The sequence below is a fragment of the Lutjanus erythropterus genome, chromosome 7 (genome assembly GCF_056507025.1).
Source record: "Lutjanus erythropterus isolate fLutEry1 chromosome 7, fLutEry1.hap2, whole genome shotgun sequence".
Classification (NCBI taxonomy): domain Eukaryota; kingdom Metazoa; phylum Chordata; class Actinopteri; order Lutjaniformes; family Lutjanidae; genus Lutjanus; species Lutjanus erythropterus.
The window spans coordinates 32,573,478-32,596,354 of record NC_139323.1 but is presented as its reverse complement, the minus strand read 5'-3'; the positions used below and the strand labels follow the sequence as shown (position 1 = coordinate 32,596,354).

Below are 22,877 nucleotides of genomic sequence, written 5' to 3'. Positions count from 1 at the left end.
TGTGTTTGTACACGAGTTAGGCTGTGTGTGTGCTACGTCTTGATGACAGAAGTGGGTTACCCTCAGCTAAGAACAAAGCTGAGAGTTTGGCACTTTGATCGGTGATGCCAAAGCTGAACAGAGCTAATTACAACCTCTCACTGGCTGGCAGTCGAGTCAAGGTCCCTGAGACGGCGCTGAGAGCTGATTTGGCCAATTACGAGTTTCACATGATGAAACCTATAATAATCATAATTACATCATGATTCATCATTATTCCTTTTTAAGTAGGGACTGTCTGAAAAATTGGCCTTGCAGTTTTAATTTACATTTATTGTGTAGCCATATATGTCTCACTTACATTGAACACCAAGTAGGGTTTATAAGCGCTGTTGGGCAAGTGACTTTCAAAATTTAATATATTAAATATTACTAGTTACTCTTATTTCAAAGTAAACGTTACTTTAAAATATTACTGTCTGTGTGGAGTAATGCATTACACTACTTTTACATGACCCTCATTTGTTTAGTGTAAAGTCAAACTCCTATGTTTTGAAATAAAAAAACATTAAAGTGAAAATGAATAATTGTTACTTTTATATTTTCAGTTGCAACCATCCAAATAATATGTGAGGCTCATTGAGAACAACTTTTGAAAAACAGAAATTTTGGGGTTTCTAAAACTCAAAGACGTGTATTCTATTTCAAAACGTAAGACTTGCATTTTGACTTAAAACTCAAAAAAATAGTGAAGCCAGTTGCCTTGAAATGATGTGTTTTGTCAATCTTTTTTTTTATTATTATTATTTTCTTATATTGCACCACTTACGGTAAAAGACATTTCAATCGTTCCCATCCACCCCAGGCATCGGCTCTCTGCAGGTTCACACCTCAGCTGTTTCTCACAGGCACCTGAAACATTTATTTACACTTCAAGTCTGTTTTTTCATCATAATGTTGGTTGAATTTCAATAAAAAGGCATTAAACATATTTTGCAACCTAGGCAGAGCACCAGTGTGCAACTGTCCGCTCTGCCTCTAGTGTCTGTAATGTAGGGTAAAACATTGTAGATGGCCCACATCCTGCTATCAGGCATTTAGCTTACTATTCAGTAGACTCAATAGTTGTTTAATTTTGCTGTTTTATGTTTCAAAATGTAAATGTTACTTTGTGTTTTTGAGGTGGCTTTACATTTTGAGAAACCAGCTGTTTTTCACACACGTTTCCCTAGATGTTCACTTGCACCCAAACTAATTTTGTTTCTTCATACTTTGAAGCACAAAATAACCTACTATGTTCACTGTCACTGTCTGGACTCTTGTGGTGCTTTTCAGAAAAGTCTTCAGAATCAGAAATACTGAACTGATCCCCAGAGGGAAACTATTTGTATTTCAGTTAAGGCTAGAAGTATATATAAGCATATGGAAACTATAAAGAATGAAAATCTTTCTTTATGGTCTGTTGTTTGCAGACTAAACCATAATTGTTCTGTGGGATTAACAGGAATTTTCCTTTAAGGGTAGTTTTTCCAATTTTCGTTAGTGTTGCAGAAGATTGCGTTATTATTTCAGTTGATTCAGCCTGGCCGCCTGCTGCTGGTACATGAGTGGGAGTGAGAGCTCTCTGCTTAAGTTTTGTTGACCACTTTGTTTCGTGCCAGATGAATGTCTCTTTTCACTGCTCTGGTTCTCTTCTTTGCCATCACTCCTGCTCTGTCTGCAGGCTGCAGAAGATTGCACATGATGAAATTATTGACATTAAACAACAACTCACTTGAACATGTTTGGGGATTACACAGTGGATTACACAGTGCTTCTGGACCAGCGTGAGCGCTCTGTATCTGTATCTGTATTGTCTCTAGTCTGTCTGTTCTTTGAACAGAAGCTCGTGAAGAAAGAAATCCTCCTCTTAGTGTTAATGAATGATAATTATTACAGATGGAATCCTTCAGGCATGTTTGTAATTAAAATACAACATAACACTTAAACACATACAGTAATCTGGCGGTGTTACACAGTCCTCCAGAACTAAACAAACAGGCTGCAGGAGTGAAAGACTCTTCAGAGACTATATTCACTCTGATAACAGAGGGGTGTGTGGTGTATAATCACTGACGAGAAAGACACATGTGCATGCCAGTGCTCTGAAAACAACAGGAAGGTAGTTATTGTAATTGGACCTGCTTATTAACACGGTCAGCAGTTGAAGCTTCAGCAGCGCCTGCGACTCACAGCTAATGGAGACAATTAAGGTATTTAAGCTACCTCTTCTCAGAGTTACAACTCATTCAAAGCTGAGCACAAAGACATGATACACATGTTTTTATATTCAGCGTGGCTAACACGTTGTGAGGATATAATTATCTCCCAGCCCGCGTCAAGTATGGACCCTGCGCTTCAGACTCTGACGCTGTAGGAAACCCTCCGGCAGCATTTCTGTAGCCGCCTTCTTGGCACTGTGTTTTGATGCGCTGTCAAAGTCAGGTGATGTAGTATAAAGAGTGAAAAAGTCAGCATACGGAGGAGGTGGCGTCAGACAAACACAGGACTTTCATCCAGGAGATCTGGTTCAGGTCCCTTGTGAAATTAAAAGTCAACATTGACTTCTGCTTCAAGTCGTCTACAGACTGTGAGATTTTAGATATATAAGTCGATTGCAAGCCACACTGACATGCATGTATGTAATTTTCTGGACCTACCAGACTGTTTTAGCTGTTCTATTATTTGTCTTTACTCATTTCATCATAGTATCCACATTAGAGATGATTATTTATCAAAAATCTGTGCACTATTTTCTGAAAGCACCAATAGTCATCCCTACAGTATTGTCACAATATCAGTATCAAGTTAGCTGGTCAAAATTGTTGTGATATTTGAATCTTTCTTGCCCAGTATATCAGCAGAACAGCTTTTAAATTTCAAGATATTATTTTTAAGCCATCGACCAGCCCTACTCCAGTGGATGCTAATAAATCATACACTATTTGGGCAAGAACTTTGTGCATTTTGCTGTCTGTACTGCATCGTTGTTGATTATCATATGCATGTTGGTATTTTTAAAGGTCCAGTGAGTAAGATTTAAGGTGATCTTATTGGCAGAATATGGCAGGAATGCAACATGATCTTCATAAGTATGTTTTCATTAGTATATAATCTCCTGCCGTTACCTCAGAATGAGCCACAGAGGATGCAGGTCCTCTTCCAGAGGAAGCCATCATGTTGCATTGCCATGCTTCTGAAATAGCACAGAATGGACGAACCAAACCCTGGCTGTAGGTAGGGTGAAGTGGAAGGGGAGGGTGAGGTGAACGATATTCACTTGGTTGCAATCTACAATCGTACTGCAAAGTACCACTAAATCTAACACACTGGTCCTTTAAGTAGGCCTCATTTTTTACTGCACCCTCAAACCGCAGGGACACACTGCTGTTTTATTGGTTTTAACAGCCTTTCATCAGGTTAAAACTTAATTTCATTCACAGTGATTGATAGTTTAAAACTGACTGTTAGGCAGTCCAGCTGAAAAATACACCACACTGTTTGATTTAGAACAGTCTCCGCTGAAATATTAGCTCTGCTGAAGTTGCACCGCGGGGTGATTCAACAATTACTTCTCTAATTTTAATGCTCCAGTAAGCAAGAAAAATCCACCTGTTTCATCAGCCGAAATCGCAGAGGGGATGCAGCACAGAAGACTGTCCCATCCCCCAGTAATTGGGAGGACATAGATTAACTGTTTGCCCAAATGAAATTCTCAGCTGCGAGGTCCAGAAGCTGCTGGGAAATCTCAGCATTTGGAGTGACAAATTGAACAAAGCATCTGTTAAACAGCAGTGAATGAGCGGTCTGTCGGGAGGAAACAGGACTCACTAACATCAGATCTTTCAATTTGTCAGTATTGAAATAACATTATCTCTAGAGAGAAGTGGCAGCGCCTTTATTTATGATTCAATGGTCCATTTCCATTCGTTTCACTGAAAGAGAGAAAGAAGGGTGTTCACCAGGCGCTGTGATAGATTGAGAAGCTTTGAGCGGTGCCTGGTGGACAATAGTGAGAGAGAGAGTCACAGAAATAGAAGAGGAAGGGGAAGAATTAATTAAAAACAGCACAATTCAAAGGAGTAAACATAGCGATGTGTATAAAATTGAAATTTATAACTTCTCTGAAGCAGTTTGACTTGATTGTGGCTAAATAAAAGTGTCTGGACATTAGCGTGTGATCACTGCAGCCTGTGCAGGGCTTCCATCAGGACTTGTCACGCAGCCTCATTCCACTGTTTATTAACGATATCATTTGATCGTTTGTGCACTTTACATGTGGCCGTAGCACCAATTACATTTACCCTCTTATCCTTGTTTCCAGTCCAACATTTAGTGCTAGCATTAGCCATTTTTATTCCTAATGAGAAACACTGCTGCAGTGCCACCTCGGGCATTAGGCACTGGATGGATTGCACCCTGAGTCACTGCGCTTCAGATTAAATTAGATTCATCTTTGATTTTGTTTGTTGGTGACTTTAAAATTCAGGAGCTGTCTGTGGCCTGAGCTGCAGGCAACCTGAAATGTAGAACAAACTAATTTCTTTAAGATAATTATCAGATTTTTTCACATCTTCTTCTCTGTTGCATTAATTGTCATATATATTTGGATGGACAACATCATGGCTCTGCAAAAATGAAGCCAAAATGTCTCAGTCGCCCTTTGGTGGGTGGCTGCAGTACAGGGCATAAATCCTTGATCCATTTTTTCTGAAACCTCCTTTTCTCCATCAGTCATACAGCATTTTTTCTGTGGTGGTTTTTCCACCTCACTTCCACATTAAACTGCTGAGTCGTCCGCAGAAATTGATAACTTTACCTAACAGCATTAGCACTGATGACAGCATGTAATTCCTGTGATATCTCTGACGTGCCCCTAGTTGTCTTGCACTTTCTTCCAGTAAGGGATAATGTAGAGTGAGCAGGTTGTTATTGTTAAATAAATCCCAACAGGGTGGTGCAGGACTCCTGCAGGATGGTGTAAGGTCTTGAATCATCCTGAAAGGGTTTATTTCACGATAACAACCTGCTCACTGTACATTATCCAACTTATTACATGGTTACTGGCTAAAATAAATTTTTGCACACACTTAAGAGACAAAATATTAATTTTAAAATGTGTTTATGACTTTATTTTGTAATAGTAACCTGCTCACTGTACATTAACCTGCTTGTTAAATGATTATGTACCAAAAAAATCTAGAATTTTGCACTAAATTTTAATTTTAAAATTGTTTTATTGATTTAACAGTGATTTGATTGTTCCTCAGCATGTTGTAATTGACCAATCAGAATTGAGTATTTAACAAAGCCATGTAAAAAAGTTGTCACTAATCTGGCAGTTGCTTGTTAGTGGCATGCAGTTTGATGCAATAGCTGACTAGTGTATTAAATGTAGGCTATTAAATGTATAGAAATGGACCACAGACGATGAAAATATAATGCACGCACTTCCTGTCATGTATGAGGGCAGCACAAAATGTTTCAGAGGGCTGCTGTTGGCCCATAAGCTGCACTTAGGGAATTTAGTCAAGATAGAAAGTACAGAGTAGAATGTAAAAAAAATTCAGCATTTGTAATAAATGTCGCTTTTAATGAAAGAAATAACATCGAGGTAATTATTTTATGAGTGTTATTTCTTTTTCAGTTTGATGGATTGCTCTTTGAACGTGAAAGATGGATGGGAAAAGAGTTGCATTTCATGAAAGTGGGCACTTCCTCTGAAGGATAATCAAAGATCTTGGCACATGCTCTTGGAAATTTAGGGGTTTGTTTTGTTACAATGAAAAATTGGCACTGTGAGCCGTCTGGTAGCAACATTTCCAGTTTGTCTCTGGCTGGGGACCATTGTTGCATATCATCCTCCTTCTCTGTCTCCCTGTCATTTCACGTCTGTATCCCATCACTATCAAACGGAGGCACAATGCCAAAGAAAATCATTCTTAAAAAACTGGTACCGCAGCCATCTCCAAGTCATCATCTTCCTCCTGTATAATTATCCTTCTGTATAATTAGCTGTAATTTCAATATCACTTGTGTTGTCTTGTTTTCTAAATTTCACTAATGGCATATAGCATTTCCAACTTCATCTCCTTCACTGTAACTCACTTTAGTGGGGACAAACTGACCTCCAGTCACTGTGGGTATACTCGCATTTGCTCGCAGCACTTTATGTGACAGTCTTTGAGAAATCGCCAAATTTGCATTCAGAGTATACAGGAGCTGTAAGAGCAAAGCATTTCAGAGCTCAGGGACAGTCCAGCGGAAAAATGGTCATAAATAGTGATGATAAATCACATCTGTGTGTAAATGAGCCGGGCTGAGACACCTGGGCTCATTTCCAAACAGCAGGTTTCACCTTTTCAGCAAGCGTGAGTTTCCAGAAGACAAGTAGAGAGAAGCTGCAAAACATTAAATGTTTTGAATTATACATACACAGCAGATTGTTAGGTATGTTGCACAAACATCTCCCTTTCTAGTGTCCTTCACAAAGCCCTCCAAGGGGCTTACTACATTACAAAGTCCATCCATTAAGTCCCCATTAGGAGTTAAAGTGACCTCGTTGTATGATGGGATCAATAAGGGTGTTTTATAGCCTGTGCAAAGTGTCACTATCGATCCTGAGATCACTCGATGACCTTGATATACAGTCAGTACACCGTGAATGACCTTGGCAGGCAGGCAGCACTTTGAACAGCATGTAAATTAAGTGTGCTTTGTGTCACCATAACAAATGGGCAATAAGGTCTTTACATTGAATACTGTCCTCTCAATGAGCTTCGTAAGCTAAACCGTCCTGCCATTAGAATAAGGCATGCCTACTTAATGTTTTATTAAGTTTCTCCACTGTTAAGCTGCAATGAAAAGAAAGATTGCTAACATTACAGAATAGTCATGCCAATGCAAATTACAGATACACTGTGAAGTGGTGCTGCAGCAGTGACGCTTGTGATTTCTTGAGTAAGTTAAGTGTCTTGGGTTATTAATAATTCATAATTAACATTATTTACTTAAGTACTTGTTTCAATATAATTGGGGGATGTTTTATCTCCCCATTTTCCCTCCAAATCTCATCCTTTTAGATGATATTCCCATAAAAAGGGTTCTCTGGATCATGTAAATGGTGCCATTTTTCAGCCATGCTAATTAGTCTCTCATCATCCCCGTTGACGGCTTTGATGAGGGGAAACAGAAACAAGGATGTCTGCGATGAATGTGCAAAAATACACAAAAATAGAAACATTTTTTTTTAAATAAGCAACACACTTAGCCTGTTGGCTGATGCACAGAGTGGGTTAGGACATCCTCACAGGAAAAAACTGAAACAATCTGATTTTCGCTCATTCGCGTCACCTTGTTAGGAAATGATGTGAGTCATGAGGTAAGCAATGCTAATAACTAGCTAACAGCTATGCTCACTAACAAGTAAGAACAACATTTTCACAGCAAAATAAAATAAAATACAGAACTATTTTCTTTATGCTGTAGTATTTATTAATACTTTGTTTTCTGAAAAAAATATAGGTAAATAGTGTCTCAGGAAAAACTGCAATAAGCCAAATAGCAGAAGAGAAGCAGGTACTGTGTTTTCATTATAACTGAGGGAAATTTCTCACACTAAAGACCCGGTTAACATCAGAAAGTGGCACTGTAAAATTCTTCAATATGACTTTGCAAAATATATGATTGTACAAGTGATGATTTAGGGACTATTTGCAGGGCTAGTTGGTTAATACTAACATGCTAACCAGCTGGAACATGCTAGTAGTAGTCACTCACAATAACTCTGCGGGGTTAGATCTGTCTTCATTTACACCCAGCTTGCATTTTGTTCTTAGAAGCATACAATGTTCATTAGGAGGATTAATGAAAGGGGGGAGGGGGGCTCTCCAAGCTAACTGACCGTTATGTGCCTCATAAACTTTTATGGAGTGTTATCTGATAAACCCTCAAACCCTCAAAACTGGATTTCTAGATTTTTTTTCATCTTGCGTCCACACCAAGGCAGTCCTTTGTGTTTTTAAATGCAGTTGGGATTTTTTGTGTAACTTAACAGTATATGTTCATATATACATCAGTACTGCAAGAAAAGATGCAACTGCATTGATGCCAAAGCAAGAATTGCAAAAAAAAAGTTTGACCTTGCTCAACTTTGCTGCACACACAGACACAATCTACAATATAATTACATTGAATACACGATTCTCTGTGGTTTCACTTTGCACCTCTCTGCTGTAGTAATTGATTTACCATTTGATGCCTCCTATGGATGCATGATGTAGAGTAAATGTATATCTTTCTCCGTGTCCTTCTCATTTCTCGGTCTATCTCCTTGAAGTTACTGTAAATGCCCTCTGTACCATGTTGATTCATAATGTTGGATCACATTTCCTCTGGCCTTTGGCTAATGTGCTCGGGTAGATCTCCTGATGGGCTGAGTAAGTGAAATGCTTTTGTGTGCAAAGTGAAGTCAAGGTTACCAATTTTGACACTCCATCTGATTCCAAATGGTGATACTTTCTCTCCATTTATCTGGCCTGTACCTTTTAGATGTGTGTATACAGCTCCAGACTGCACTTTTGCCCATTACCTCCTCTGACTTGTCCTCTTGTAAAAGACAGGAGTCAGCAGGACTTTTGTGTCTGTGCAGATAATCTGCATCTTTAAAGGTAAAATGATCTGAAATCTGATACTTCTATGTCTCATTAAATGCCTTCCGAGAAACATTTCTCTCCAAGAGGTAAGATCTTCTGTCTTAAGTGGACTGAAAACCACCTGAACTCCCCTTTTATGTTTTGCTGTGTCTGAACCCGCATTTTGGTCCATTTCTGTTTCATTTTCATTTGCGTCATTGTTATTTATGTGCATGTGTTAAGTTTTGTTTTACATTTTATTCCTTGATCAGTACATACAGTGTTACTGCCATCTGCCCCTCATATGTTGTATGTATTCTCATGAAATTTTAAATCTGTTGTTGTGATGATGCAACACAAGTTTGTTTTGTGCAAAGCTGCACGGTGGCACAGAAGAAACATGACACGGTCACCTAAAGGAATACTCCACCAAAATTCTCACTTTTGAGTATCAAAGTCTCGTTCTCCTTTTAGACTCGAAAAAGAGAAAAGTTTGTAGATCAGATGCTTTTATTCAGCCAACTTGGTTGCCATGGATGCCAATTAATTCCTCATCAGTCCCGCCTCTTTTTTCTCTGTGCTTCAATAATGTGCTGCAAGAATGAAATATTTTTGTAGACCAACCTGGAAGTTAGCATTGCTGTGGTTACCCCCTAAAAAAACCAATGGGATTTTTCATTTGGGTTTTGGATTCATGCAGATAAATAATCTACAGCGAACAAAGCAGAGCAGAGTATGATAGACTACTTACATGGTTTGTTCAGCAAGATAATGTTCACAAATGAACACCACTATTATTATTCATGTAGATGCAATTGCCAGAAGTAAAAAGATAATGTTAGACTATAAACAAACTACACCACAATCTTGTGACCCAACGTTACCACTAAGAGATAAGTGGTGTCTCATTTAGCCACTTGTTAGCTTTTTAAAGACACATAAGCTTGTGTTATTACAGACTTTATTTCAGGTAAATAACAAAAAACAAAACATTACCTTCCAGATGAGGGAACTGTAATTGCTAATATGTGAACTTCTTTCCAGGTTTTAGGACTCATTCCTGCAGCATTCTGTAACAGTTGTGCAAGCTTGGTACCTCAGTAAACGTTCTCCTTTTCCTGTAAAAGTTACGTCTTAAGTCAACTAATGTTACCAAAACATGAGCTAACTAGCTAGCTAATGGTTGATATAGATTAGGTAGTTAGTTAGCCAGCATTTTGCTAACATTAGCTAAGTTGTGGCTTGCTTGTATTGCTCCCCTCCAACATCTTTTAACCATCTTCAAAGTTTGATTTTCTTTTCAACATGGACAGCCCTACTCATTGCATATTTGAGCAGAGAAAACCGGTGCTCAACTGTCATTGGAGCACAGACTGAAAAGGGGCGGGACTTGAGAAAGGTCAATTGAGATCCAAAGTGACAGCAAATAAAGATGTAGTAACCAATGAGCAGCACTACTGCATTTTTAGTGGAGTACTCCTGTCACTTCCCTTTAAGAACTGAGTTTGTGCACCTCATCCTTAAACATCCCATTTATATTGTATTAAAATTCTCTGCAGCTTTGCAACATGTGCTGTTAAAAGTAGATACACATCTTCTGTTGAATCCTGCTGATGTATTTACCTTTCGATCTATCTTGTGTCTTCTCATTTTCACAGTTGATCAAAGTATGTTTGAGAACTCGATTGCCCAGCAGCAGAGTCCTCAGACCTCCAGGCCAGGCCAGACCTCGGCCCGACGCTCCCCGGCATCGGCTAATCAGAACCTGGTGTCCAGCTCCGTCGACTCTCCATCCTCCGGAGGCCAACAGAGGCTTAAAAATGCTATTAATCTAGGCAAGGCTGTTGGTGCAAAGGTTAGTACACAGTTGTGCTGTTAATACTAAATTCTGCAGGACCACACATCATGAATTATTTTGGGTTACTTTGGGTTATAGAGTCAAATTCAATAATTTATTGTTGTACCAGTGGACTGATTTTTTTTTTTTTTTATCTATCTTCCCTATCTACTTTCTTTCTTTCTTTATTTATTTATTTATTTATTTATTTATTTCAGGTCAATGACTTGTTAAGAAGAAAGGAGCCCAGTCACCTCGGGGACATTGGGGTCACTGAGGTCAACAAGAACGTCGGTGCCGTGTGGAGCTGTATGGACCAACTCAACCAAACCACTGCAAACAGGTACACACACACACACACACACACAAAGGAGAGCGGCTCACACCAAACCTTTTGTTTTGTTACTGACTGCAGTGACAAACTACAGTTGGATAGCTAACTCTTTGAGTCCACTGGGCACGCGGCGTCCTCCACACGCCTTCATGCCCCACCAGATTTTGTTAATTTGGTCCTCTTTCTTTGATTTTTGTGCCACTACCATATGTAGTTGAACTGTTTCTTTTTTTTGTCTTTTTTCTTTTGCAAGTCTGCACAGTAATTTATTTTAAAAATCATCCGGATTCTCTAAACTGTTTATGTGTCTGACTTCCTGCCCACTCGATCTGCACTGCGCAGCTTGATGCGGCATCCATCAAAGACAGACCCGGGACGTTTTTGACACAGCAGACAGTTGGGGACAGTGTTACATCAGAGCGATATTGAGAAGGAAAAACTATTTTTATTAACTTTCCAGCAACATACGTAGAGTATTACACAAGCTTGTTAGCTCTGCACCACTCTCTGCTCAGCTGCAGACACAAGTCCCATGATGCCTTGTAGTGCTAGAACACAGAGTCAAACTGAAGAAACTACTCAGTTTTTTTTTTAGTTTTTTTTTATTTGCTGTTTGGTATTCCAAAAAGCAAACAGAATAAATATTCTGTTGTTGATAAATGTCATTTTTGTGCTGGATTATAGTTTTTACCATGAGTGAGGTGGCTGTTACATTTCTTGAGGCCAGCTGTAGTTTGCACAGATGACTGTGGTGAATAGCTCCTGAATTGAATGGCGTGAAAGGATTAACGCTGTTGAGAGTCTCCTTTTATCTTTTTATGTTTTTTTAAAAATCTGAATCATCACATTAACATAAAGGTTTCAGTCAGTCAGCATAAAATTAAACCAGTTTGGGTTCATACACCAAACCATAATGGTCAGTCTAAATTTAACCTACTATTCTTTATACTTTATCATAATCTTAAAACCGAAGTCGTCATCATCATTGCAGACTTGTGTCTCAAACGTTGCTGGTTTTATTCCAAGAAGTTTGTCTTTTATTTACCCCTCGGATTAAATAAATATTTTTGTAATGCTTTTCTATTCTATGAATATGTGAAAATCCCCAAACTTTCCAAAGCCACGTTTTCAATTTAATGATAAAGCTACTGAAAGACTGTATCTCATTGTAGGTAAAAATATTCAATTACCTGTCTTGAGAGAAGCGTCTAACACGGTAAATTAGGCTCTGGGTCAGAAAAGGTGAATAATTTTTCTTGTGAAATGTGTTTTTAAATGAATAATGACACATCAAAGGTGCCGCTGAGACGCTTGAAATTGAATAAGACTGAACTTTTTCAGCTTCTTGTGTATTCATTTCTTGCATACACAATCATACATTCCAGCCAGGTTGCCTCTGTGTGGGTCTGTATTTGGGGATTTGTTCCAGAAGCATTGATCTGTTGTCTCTTCAACTGAAGATCAGTCAAGCAGAAGTCATTTTTCAGCAGCTCTGATCCCATTTGTCTCCATTTACTGGACTGTGAATAGATTTAGTTTAATTTGCCAGTGATGATCTATAAAGATTTTGCCGGACCGCTGACTGATCCGGGCGGGCGGAGTGGAGTTTTTAATGCCTCCACGCCGGCAACAGCCCCGACCAAAGGCTCTATGCTTCTCATTCTCATGAATGTGATATCTCAGGATTGCCTCGAGGGAATTTCTGCAAACTTAGCACAAATATCTACTTGGACCTGAAGGATGAACTGATAAAAATTTGTGGGTCAAAGGTCACCGTGACCTCACAAAACAAAGCATGCATAACTCAAGTATTTATACACTTAAGTCCTATTTGCACAGGTTTAGTATTACCCAGGGACCTCTTATAATTTATAATAATTGCAGAGGTTGTCTTTGATTTTAATCCCATGCAAATCTGATATTTCTGTAATTTTTGAATTAAAGTTCCACCACAATTTACTTTCCATATTTAGCCAAACACAGAGGTCATCTTAGTCCTCTGTGAATCAGCATCTCAGTGATTTGGGGTTGTGTTTTTTGTCGACTCTTGCAAGACAACTGAACAAGTATGAAATATGATCAAAGATGAATGAACAGCAGTCGGCAGCTTTGCTGTGAGGTTGGCTGACTATATATCGTTGGTTTGTAAGGAGTGATGAGGACAGAGATGGTTAGCTAAAAATGTGTATTTATGCCTGAAACTTAAGATACCAGATGAATAGCAAGTAGAATATGATGTTGTATTTGGTTGTTGCGGGCTTCACACATGATTTAACGAAGTCCGAAAATAGGGACACAAAAAAGTAAAATGTCTGTTCACAGCTGTGGCAGTGCAGGAACCTGCGCTGCTGTTCACCACTGATTGGTCAAACGTATCAAAAGAGGGGGAGCTGACATTACCAGAAAGAGAATGACTGATGTGACCTTTTCATACGCTCCACTTCTCAAACATTAATCTAGGCTTCAGCGCTATAGCTGAAAAATCTATGTCTATCAATCAAAAGTCTATAATTTATCAACCGTTTATCAACCATTTATCAGCGGTTGGGTCACAGTGGCAGCAGGCTGAGCATGATGTCACTCTCCTCAGCAACACTTTCCACCCCCTACAACTCAGCTGGCTCCTGTCGACACAAAGGAGCAGCAATTCTCCTCAAAGCTCCCTCTGGATGTCCGAACCCCTCACTCTCTTGTCTGACTTAAAAAAAACAAATAACACAGGCATACAAGCGAGCTGACCTGTCCTTTTTCATCTGCTCTCGTTTTGTCGCTGTTGATGTTGCCTCACATGTAACTTCATGCTGTTTTCTCACGTGTTAATGTCACAACTGAACAACACACCTATTAAATGATTGGCTGTCTGTGTGTCACTTGAAGCACAGGGTGATGAGATATGATGGGGCTCATAAATGCATGTTTTCATGGTGGTTTGCCTTTAATGCATTTAAGTGAAACTATCAAATATTTTATCTGTCTACTTTCTTATTGCTATTGATGACGTGTCAGCAGATATTGCATGATATTCTTTTATATTATATCAGGCCTATGTTGATGGATGCAGAGCTTTGTCATGTCCAGGGAAAATGTCAGTAAATTCAAGTAAAATACAGATTTTGTTTATTCCGTACTAATGTGCCACATGAAACACTGACGTGGGAGGTAATATCTAAATTGCATGAGGTCCCCTGATAATACTAGTCCAGTGTGAATACAGCTTAAGTGAACACTACATGTTTCTCACTAGAAATTATTTACTGGAATCACTCATGTGAATATAGTGATAAATTTCATTTTTGCCAAAAAATACACTTAACATATATTTGTCTGGACAGACATGGATGTAAAATGCAGCTTGACTTGTTGACAGAGGCACATTGAGGTGGCAGTTCTACTAGAAAACAGTTCGGTTTTAGCCTGAATTCATATGTTACTTCATACTGTTTTAGAGGTTCATCATTAGAACATAGATCATCTCAATTTATGTGAATTATTCACATCAAAATACCCTTTGCTGCCGGTGGTCTTTCAAGTTGACAGACTGTTAAACCAAACTCCATTCTAAAAGCAGGTGTTTTGTGGAAGGGGTATGTTTTTCACAGTAAAAACGTCAGTTTTTTCACTAAGACTCCTTTCTGATTCACTTTGATCTACAGGCACAATCAGCACAGGTCATTTACTCAGTGATGAAGTGTTTGCCACAGACATACTCTGCACCAGGCTCTGCGATCTGCAGCTCCAGAGCCTCATGCAGCTCTTTTGCTCCTCTCTTGCGGCTCCCTGTGACTTTGACAAAAAAATTATATGTTTTCATTTTAATTTTTATCTGTCATTTTTGTCAGCTTAAAGTGTTTCTTACATTCTCCAGCTGTAGAAATGAGCAGCCTATACACTGAATGGACCCTTTTAAAAAGTGTTATATTTATTTATATTTATTTCTCCATCACTCTCCCATTTTCTCTTCCAGTCACATCTCCTCCTTCGACTCCTTCCCTCGGCTCGACCCGCCACCTCCGTCAGGGAAGAAGCGCCTCCCACGTGCGCTGAAGACCACCCAGGATATGATGATCTCGTCTGACCCCGTGGTCTCCTCTCCGGACGCTGCTGAATCTTCCTCCTTCCTCTCCTCTCCTGACAAGACACCCCTCATCACCAAGGAGGAGCTGAAGAACAGCGAGGAGCAGCAGCAGAGTGAGAAGGATGAGGAGGCATCGGAGGAGCTCGCTTTGCCGCTGGACCCAGCAGAGGAGAAAGTTGCTGCTGACTGCAAGACAACAGGAGGCAACGACAAAGTCGATGAAGTGACAGAAGACAAAGATAATGGTGTGGAAAACAGGAGCAGTGAAGGAGGTGACGAGGATCATCAGCCACAGCTTCAACTCTCTGTGCCCGACCTCATCAACAAGGATCCGCCACAGCTGGAGCCCAGAGCAAAGCCCTGCGACGTCTGGCAGAAGGTGTCGGGGCCGGACTCCCGGCTCGCCTCCACCCCGTGCTCGGGGAAGACTCCCTGTCGCATCAGCCTGGGCGAGGAGGCCCTGCTGGGGAACGGCGCTCCCTGCAGTAAAGGCACCAGTGTGAGTCCGGAAGACTCAGAGCCCCACCCAGACCTGCTGTCGTTTGAGTAAAGTGCAGAGACACCAGTTCAGTGCGTCTCACAAAGTTTGGAACTCTTTCTCTTGATTTCGACTCCAGGGGCTCCAGAGGTAATTCAAACAGACTGCAATAAGTACTGCGGATCAAATATTCACTGCCACTTTTAATTATACAACTCGTCCTGCTCCGGGGTGTGCTTGAGGAAAAGGGAACGAGTGCTTCCAGGAACATGGGCAGAGGCTGGATCTGATGCTTTTTAACTTTTTAGAAACTTTAGGTGAGTTAAAAGAGGTAATTCAGATTATTTCATGTGGGCCTGCATGAGGTACTGGTCAGTGTATTACTGACAGTAGATTGTGGTTGGCATGCTTCAAGTTTTGAGAAGAGGAGAGGGACACCAGCAGCGGATGCTAAGCAAGAACTGCTGTGGACGAGGGCAGCAACAAAATTCAGCAAAAGGCTCACCTAAAAAAATCTATATCAGTTTAAGTGTACACTATATTTAGAATATTTTCACAGTTTTATTTTGCCGTCTGGCCGCCTTTTATGATGGGAAACCACTGTCATATAAGCCAAATATCGCTCTCTCCAAACCAACCAAACTCCATGGGTGAAATCAGTCATTTTACTTTTCAGATGTTGATGTTCAGTTGGTCTACTGCTGACTCAGTCTGTTAGTTTGTTTGTGTTATTCTGTGACTTTGGTGTTTTAAATGGTTAGTTTAGATTCACTGAAGTCACACAGTAACACAGTCAAACTAACAGAATAAGTTAGCAGTTGACCATCTTCTCTCATTTTCAGTGAGGTAAAATTACTGATTTCACCTATGGAGTTTGGTTGGTTTAAAGAAAGCCATAATTAACTTATGGAAAGACTGTCTGGCAGTAAGGTGAAGCTGTGAAAATATTCTAAAAGCAGTGTATATTTAAAGGCACAATTCACAAAAATCCAGTGCTATTTATCCATCTAGCTTGTTTTGATTTGAGTTGCAGAGTTTTAGACATTGATGTGAGCAGTTTAATGCAGGAGCTGTTTAATTTTGCATAATAGTTCCTCTGCTCACAACAACGTCTGTGGATTATCTTGAGTAACCAGCTCATGATTTTTGGAAAGAGACATCACTTTTAAATTGTACTTTTTTTGAGCTTTGAACGCCACAAGCAAAGTGCTTTCCAATTCTAATTTCTACAACAACTATCACCAAAACCTGGCACACCAGAATAAACTAGATGGACAGATTACAGACCAGAGGTAAAGTGTGTTTTTGATTTTGGGGTGAAGTATCCGTCTAATCTGATATTGATTTTTATTTTTTTTATTTAGGTTTTGCTTGTGTCAGCCACCATCTACTGTCGGTAAAACACAAACTGTGGACAAATACGTCATAACAGGCCTCATTAAATAACCCAAACTATCACTTTAAAGTTCATGGTGATGGTCATGATGTCACTGACACTGCCAGCTTCTTCCTGATGATATGAACACTAGATGATGAATAAGCAGCAAGAGAGAAAATGCGTTTGGGGGGATTATTGTGCAGAGAGAATTATGAGTTTAACATTTCAACTACAGAACATATAACTATCAAGGAATATAATTTTATCACAGTGTACTTATCATATTTTAGCTCTTACAACATGACATGTCTGCTCTTAGAATACAATAATACCAGATAATGTAATAATGAATGTAATTAATGTAATGAAATATCCTTTTAAATGGGCTGAAAATGTAAAATCCTGCTAATGACTGTCTGGCGACAACTTCATACTGATAAAAATAACATTATTACTTTATGTTTTTTAAAGATATGTGGGTTGTACTATTGCTTATCAGTATTAATTTAATATATTATCAGGCCATTCATTTCAAGAAGCCTTTTTGACATTTTAAACCCATTTAAAGGGACATTTGCTTCATGACGGTCATACTGTAAGTCCACATACATATATATATAATACAAACGCTGCTACAAAGAAGCCAATTATAAACTGCAACTAATATGAGCTATACAGCAATATCATTTTCTTTCAGTATGATTAGAATAAGTAAGTTATTTCCAGCGAGGAATTTTCTTGAGAGCTGTATGCAGACTGGGGAAGAGTTGAGGGAACCGAGAGAGAGGGAAAGAGGCTGAATGAAAGTGGATGTGATAGAGATGGAAAGGTTTTTAGGGGGAGTTCACTTTCGGTTCAGCTGGTACAAAATGTCAAGCAGAAGTTTCTGTCAGGGTTTAATCAGGACTGGAGGCCTTCTGACCCTCAACTTCATCCATATTAAAGACACACTCACAGAACTTCTCACCTCCTGCGTCGGCCTTTGACACAGTGACCCTGAGACGTGGCCTTTTCACTCTCGGCAAGGAATTTTGATCAGCATCGCAATCGATGGGTTGACGTCTTTTGATTTGGATTTTTTTTTTATATGTCAGGGTCATTTATTTTGAATATTAAATTGGTTGAAAAGATTCTAACTTAGTAGGGTTTTTTTGGTACTTTGTGGGACTCCTGTTGACACAGCAGCTGTTTTGCTTTTGCAACTCATTTTTCTTTGAATTTTCCATCGCTGGACGCATCATTTGGACAGAATACCCTGTTCAGAGTCCTCGGGAGATAAAATCAATGTGAAAGACATTTAACTGGCTGCACAACTTCTAAAAAAATATTGTGGTTTTTAGAAGAAGATGCCCCCAGTTTGTAGAGGCAGCAGGACTACCAGTGTAGGAAGATAAACAATGTGCTTGTTGTAGACGGGGTCAGCAGCAAAACATGTTTAGACACCTATAAAAATCAAGATAAGTGTACTTTTAAGTGTACACTATATTTAGCCTTTTTGTTGTCTGTTAGTTTGTTTGTGTTACTTCAGTGTTTTTTAAGGGTTAGTTTGGATTCACCAGAGTCACAAATTAACACAAACAAACTAACCGATCGAGGCAGTGGTAGACCAGCAACTCCTGTGACCTGTGAGGTAAAATGACTGATTTTACCAGTGGAGTCTGGTTGCTTTGAGGAGAGTGATATTTGGCTTTTAAACAATGGTTTCACACCAGAAAAGGCTGTCAGCCAACAAGACAGTGAAATTACTCTAATGACATTGATCTTTTCAGGCGTCGAAAAATGTTTTGCTGCTGATCCTTTACACAGCAGTCCATTTTTTTCAGCTTCCTCCGCTGGTACTCCTGCTGCTTCCACAAACTGGGAACACCAACCGCCATCTGCTGTAGGTAATAGACTGACTACAGATAAGTACCTCTTACAACCCACTTCAACGAATCCAAACTATCCCTTTAAAGGTGAGCCAATTTTTTCTAGTTCATCCATTCGAGTTTCTGATATATTATCACCAAAAAATACAACATTTTCAGATTTAGCATAGGGAATTAACAGGTTTTTGCATGGATTTTAGGTCCTGGCGCTGTTTCTTGCTGCCAGAAGGCTGTGTTTCATTCTGAGCAGGGTCTTTTTATGGAGACAGTTCAGAGTTAGCTTCCAGCAACAAAAAATGCGAGAAATGTGAATCTTCAGAATCCGGTTTCCATATATATTTTGCACTGTTTTCAACCATTTTAATATTTAAAGTAAATAAAATCTAAAATAAAAATCTAATCTGTGCTGGTGCATCCCCAACCTGGGAGCGTGCCAACTGCTATCTACTGTAGGTAATACATTGACTATGAATAAGTACCTCATATAATCCCACTTCAAATAACCTAATCTATCAAATTTAAGGAGCGGCCATCTGCAGGAGCAAAGCTGAACAATTTACAGGACGAGGTTCAGGTTATTTACATGGGCCCATGTCTGGTGTGGGATGAGAACGGCTTCCAGTCTGCTGACAGAAATTGTCTTGTGAACTGGCTGAACCCGAAAGTGGACCGAAATTACCCCCTAAAAACCTGACAAGAGTCTCGATGGACGGGCGGATGGATGGTTGGGAGGATGGGCGGCATGTGGAAAAGACGGGCTGGTGAGAAGTTGTTTTTGAGCAAAGAGGCGAGATAATGAGCTGTCAACAGACAGAGATGAAAGAGGTGTATTTTATTCAAGCAGATCATTAAGTGACAGACCAAAGACACAAATTAGTGGCTCGCTCAGATAGGTTGTTTTTGTCATACTGTGTAATCGCTCTGAAAGTTCATCTTCACTGAATTTTAGAGTTTAGCGAGCTGTCTGTATTGAAAAGAGAAGCAATAATTCATACAGAAGATCATTTTTCTCCTTTATTTTCACTTCATCTATTCATGAAAAAGTGAAAACCAAAGTCAAAGTATTTTAAACACTTATTATCAATTCCCATCCTTGTTTTAAATCTTCTGGCTCTTCCATTTGTCGCTGTAGCACAATCTAAGTGGAAATGTATATTTTTATATTACTATTATCTGAGCTTCTGTTCTGTAGATCTGTGCGACTGGATCACGATTCATTTCAGACACACAGAAGCACGCACATCCCGAATCCGGACCCTAAAAATGACTTGTTTTTCTGCGAGGTCCTCAAGTGGCCTCTCTATATAAGTGACCGCTGTGTCCTCGCAGGGATTTCCTGAGCCTCAAAAAAAAAAGAGCAGAGAATTCCCAGAAGACAGTGAGACGGACACAGAGCTCCAGCTGTAGCTGCGGTCAGGTCGTGCCCAGCAGAATGAGAGGAATGTGGAGCTGGACTCTGTGAGAGAAAGGAAGCTTTGTCTCACTCAGACTTTGTCTTTAGTTTTACAACTCTCCTGAAAGATCCCCATTTATCTGAAAATTCCCCTACAAGCCAAACCACATTACAAAAAATAATCTCCACACTTCCACAGATCTTTATGTTTCACGTTAAAGTTGTTAGTAAAACCTCTGTGCGGGTTTGTAAAGTGTTCACGTGACATCAGTTTTTCAAATGTCAATTTTCGGGGCTTTGGGCAACACAAACAAAATGTTATCTCTGCTGTGTTGGGGCCGCAGATGTTTGTATTCCAAAAGAAAACTATTTTCATTGCCAGATAACACGTAAATGGGAAAATGTTTTGACATTTGGGGTGAACTGACCCTTTAAGATCAGGGGGCAAGAATGGGATAATATTAACATTAAATATGCGAAGCAACCAGAAACAATGACACAGTTTGAACAATGAAAATACGACCAAAACTTTATCAATCATCCGTATTAATAATTAATTATCCGTATTTTTATTTTACAAATTAAAACCAGTTTCAAATTATTTTTGTATTACTCGTAATATTAAAGGGACAGGTCAAAAAACAAAATTACATATTTTCCTCTTACCTGTAGTGCCATTTATCTATCTAGATAGTCATGAGTTTTGGAGATATCAGCCACAGACATGTTTGCTCTCTCTCTGATATACTGTAACTAGATGACTTGTGATGCTCAAAGCACAAAAGAAAAAATACATTTGGAAAAACACTGTTAATGGTGTGAGCTCAGCCAAGAAGGACGCCATTAATATTTACATCCTGCGCCATCATGAGCTTCTCATCAGGGACTCTTCAAAAACTTGGTGTTTCACCCAGAGGTGGTGCCTTACGTCCTGCGTTCCAGAGACTGATATTTGCCTGATGCTGGCTTGCATTAGGTCGTCTCGTCACTTTTTGAATAAGTTCGCAAAACCGTCACCTTAAAAGTTGTTTATTGATCTAATTATTGCCTTGACTCCAAGATTAAATATACAGGAGATCCCACACCTAAATGCGACTTGAAACAGACATGATGATCATTGATGTACATAAATACACTTAGATTTTTACTCCTTATGCTGCTGGCATGGCTGCAACTGCAACTAGACTTTATTGCAGATTTGCAAGTCAAGTCAAATTTTATTTAAGCAGCCCAATATCACCTGTGGTATGTACAGTGTGCAATATTCCCTGTCCTGTAGACTGTCGAAAACAGGGAAAAATTGGAATAAACCTCAGGGAGAGCCACAGAGGCCGTATTCCCCTCCCAGAACTTTCAAATGAGTTTTACTGTTTACCCAAACGGGCTGAAAGATACTAAGTACACAGGTGTGAGACCACAGATACATGTTATAGGAAAACATGAAGCGTTCACTGAGCTTCCTCTACTACATCCTGCAAAACCACACCCATCCAAGTGAAATATCAAGTTTGTAAGGAGCACCCTCTCATCCATGAGTAGATGCACACTTCTGTCTGTACAGTGATGTGGTTGCCAGGTGCAGTTTGGTAAAAAGAAAGTCATCAGGCTTCTGGATTATCTTGAGAAGGCCGATATCTCCAAAACACAGACCAAAACAATCTAGATGGATAAAAAGCACCGTAAGCCCCACCCACTTTAAACCAGAGCAAAAAGCACAGAGAAAGACGCAGATAACCAAAGTTCAGTTCAAAGTTCATGTTGGATACGTCACACAAAATATGTTTTCATGGCATTCAGACCGTTGCATCTGTCGGGCTTCTGAAGCACATTTTAAGCAACACTCAGCACAGAGATAAACCAGGAGAGGTTTTCACCGAACTGAACAAAAGCAAACGCGCAGACGCACGCACACACACACACACACACACACACACACACACACACACACACACGATCAGACTGACAACAGCTGCTTGTATGTAGTCAGAAAGTAAAAGCAATAAGATGAGTAGCTGCTCAGAGGGCGTCAGGGTGTCTGAAACGCTCCGTTTCTTTTCTTTTGGCAGCATCTTGAGCGGAAAGAAAAGAAGTTAGAAGCATTTTTAAGACAGTCAGAGCAGCTCTGTCCACTTATCATGGACCCTTTAAACCACTAAAGTAGATTTCTATTATATTTTCTGATGAAGGAGCAGTGGTGTACATTTTTCGCTTTTTACAATATCTGTGAATATGCAAATTGCTTCTTTGCTCTAACGAATGAAGGGTTAGTGATTTATTTTGATATCCAGTCATAGAATCTAGTTATGGTAATCTGTGTTATTTAGCTGCCTCAGAGTTTGATAAAAGAAGAAATGATCTTGCTTTCTGTTTTTTATGTTGTTGAATCTTGTTTTTGTTTTTGTCTGCTTTTGTGAAGCCAGTCGACATAATTTCCACAATTATGACGGATGAAGGAAGCTAAATGCTGCACATTTTTGAACACAAGGCTTAAATGGAGCGCGACGGCACACCTGGGACTTATTCTTTTTATCGATTATATCTGAAAACTGTTGCAAATTAAATGAATTCTTTAATTTTTTATGTAATGAAAATATGCTACGGAAATCAAAATGAATGATTTTGTTTTGTTTTATTTTCCTAATGTGTCTTTTTTTAAAAAAATGGGGATGTAATAACTCCTGTAATGACTGTAATCTTTTAAAAGAAAATCTGACCTAATCATGATCTTGTTGTTTTGTGTTGTGTTGTTTTGTGTTTTTTAAGATTAACAAGACTTTTTTCCCCCTCTCTTCTTCATTTATTCCGGGGATATCCTGTGTTTTATGTCTTTCCTTCGTCTCAGTCCTGCGTCGATGGCAGCCAG

At 39.4% G+C, this 22,877-nt stretch overlaps 1 protein-coding gene across 2 annotated transcripts in view; it reads left to right on the top strand.

Moving 5' to 3' along the window:
- Positions 1–15,937, top strand: part of LOC146324268 (carboxyl-terminal PDZ ligand of neuronal nitric oxide synthase protein-like) — a 286,524-nt gene extending 270,587 nt beyond the window's left edge. For both annotated transcript variants that reach the window (XM_084723578.1, XM_084723576.1), the window contains exons 11-13: positions 10,310–10,506; positions 10,707–10,831; positions 14,787–15,937. In XM_084723578.1, the coding sequence (XP_084579704.1) occupies positions 10,310–10,506; positions 10,707–10,831; positions 14,787–15,447 (983 nt within the window). In that variant the 3' untranslated portion in view covers positions 15,448–15,937. The remainder of the gene's footprint in view (positions 1–10,309; positions 10,507–10,706; positions 10,832–14,786) is intronic.
- The last annotated feature ends 6,940 nt before the right edge of the window (positions 15,938–22,877 follow it).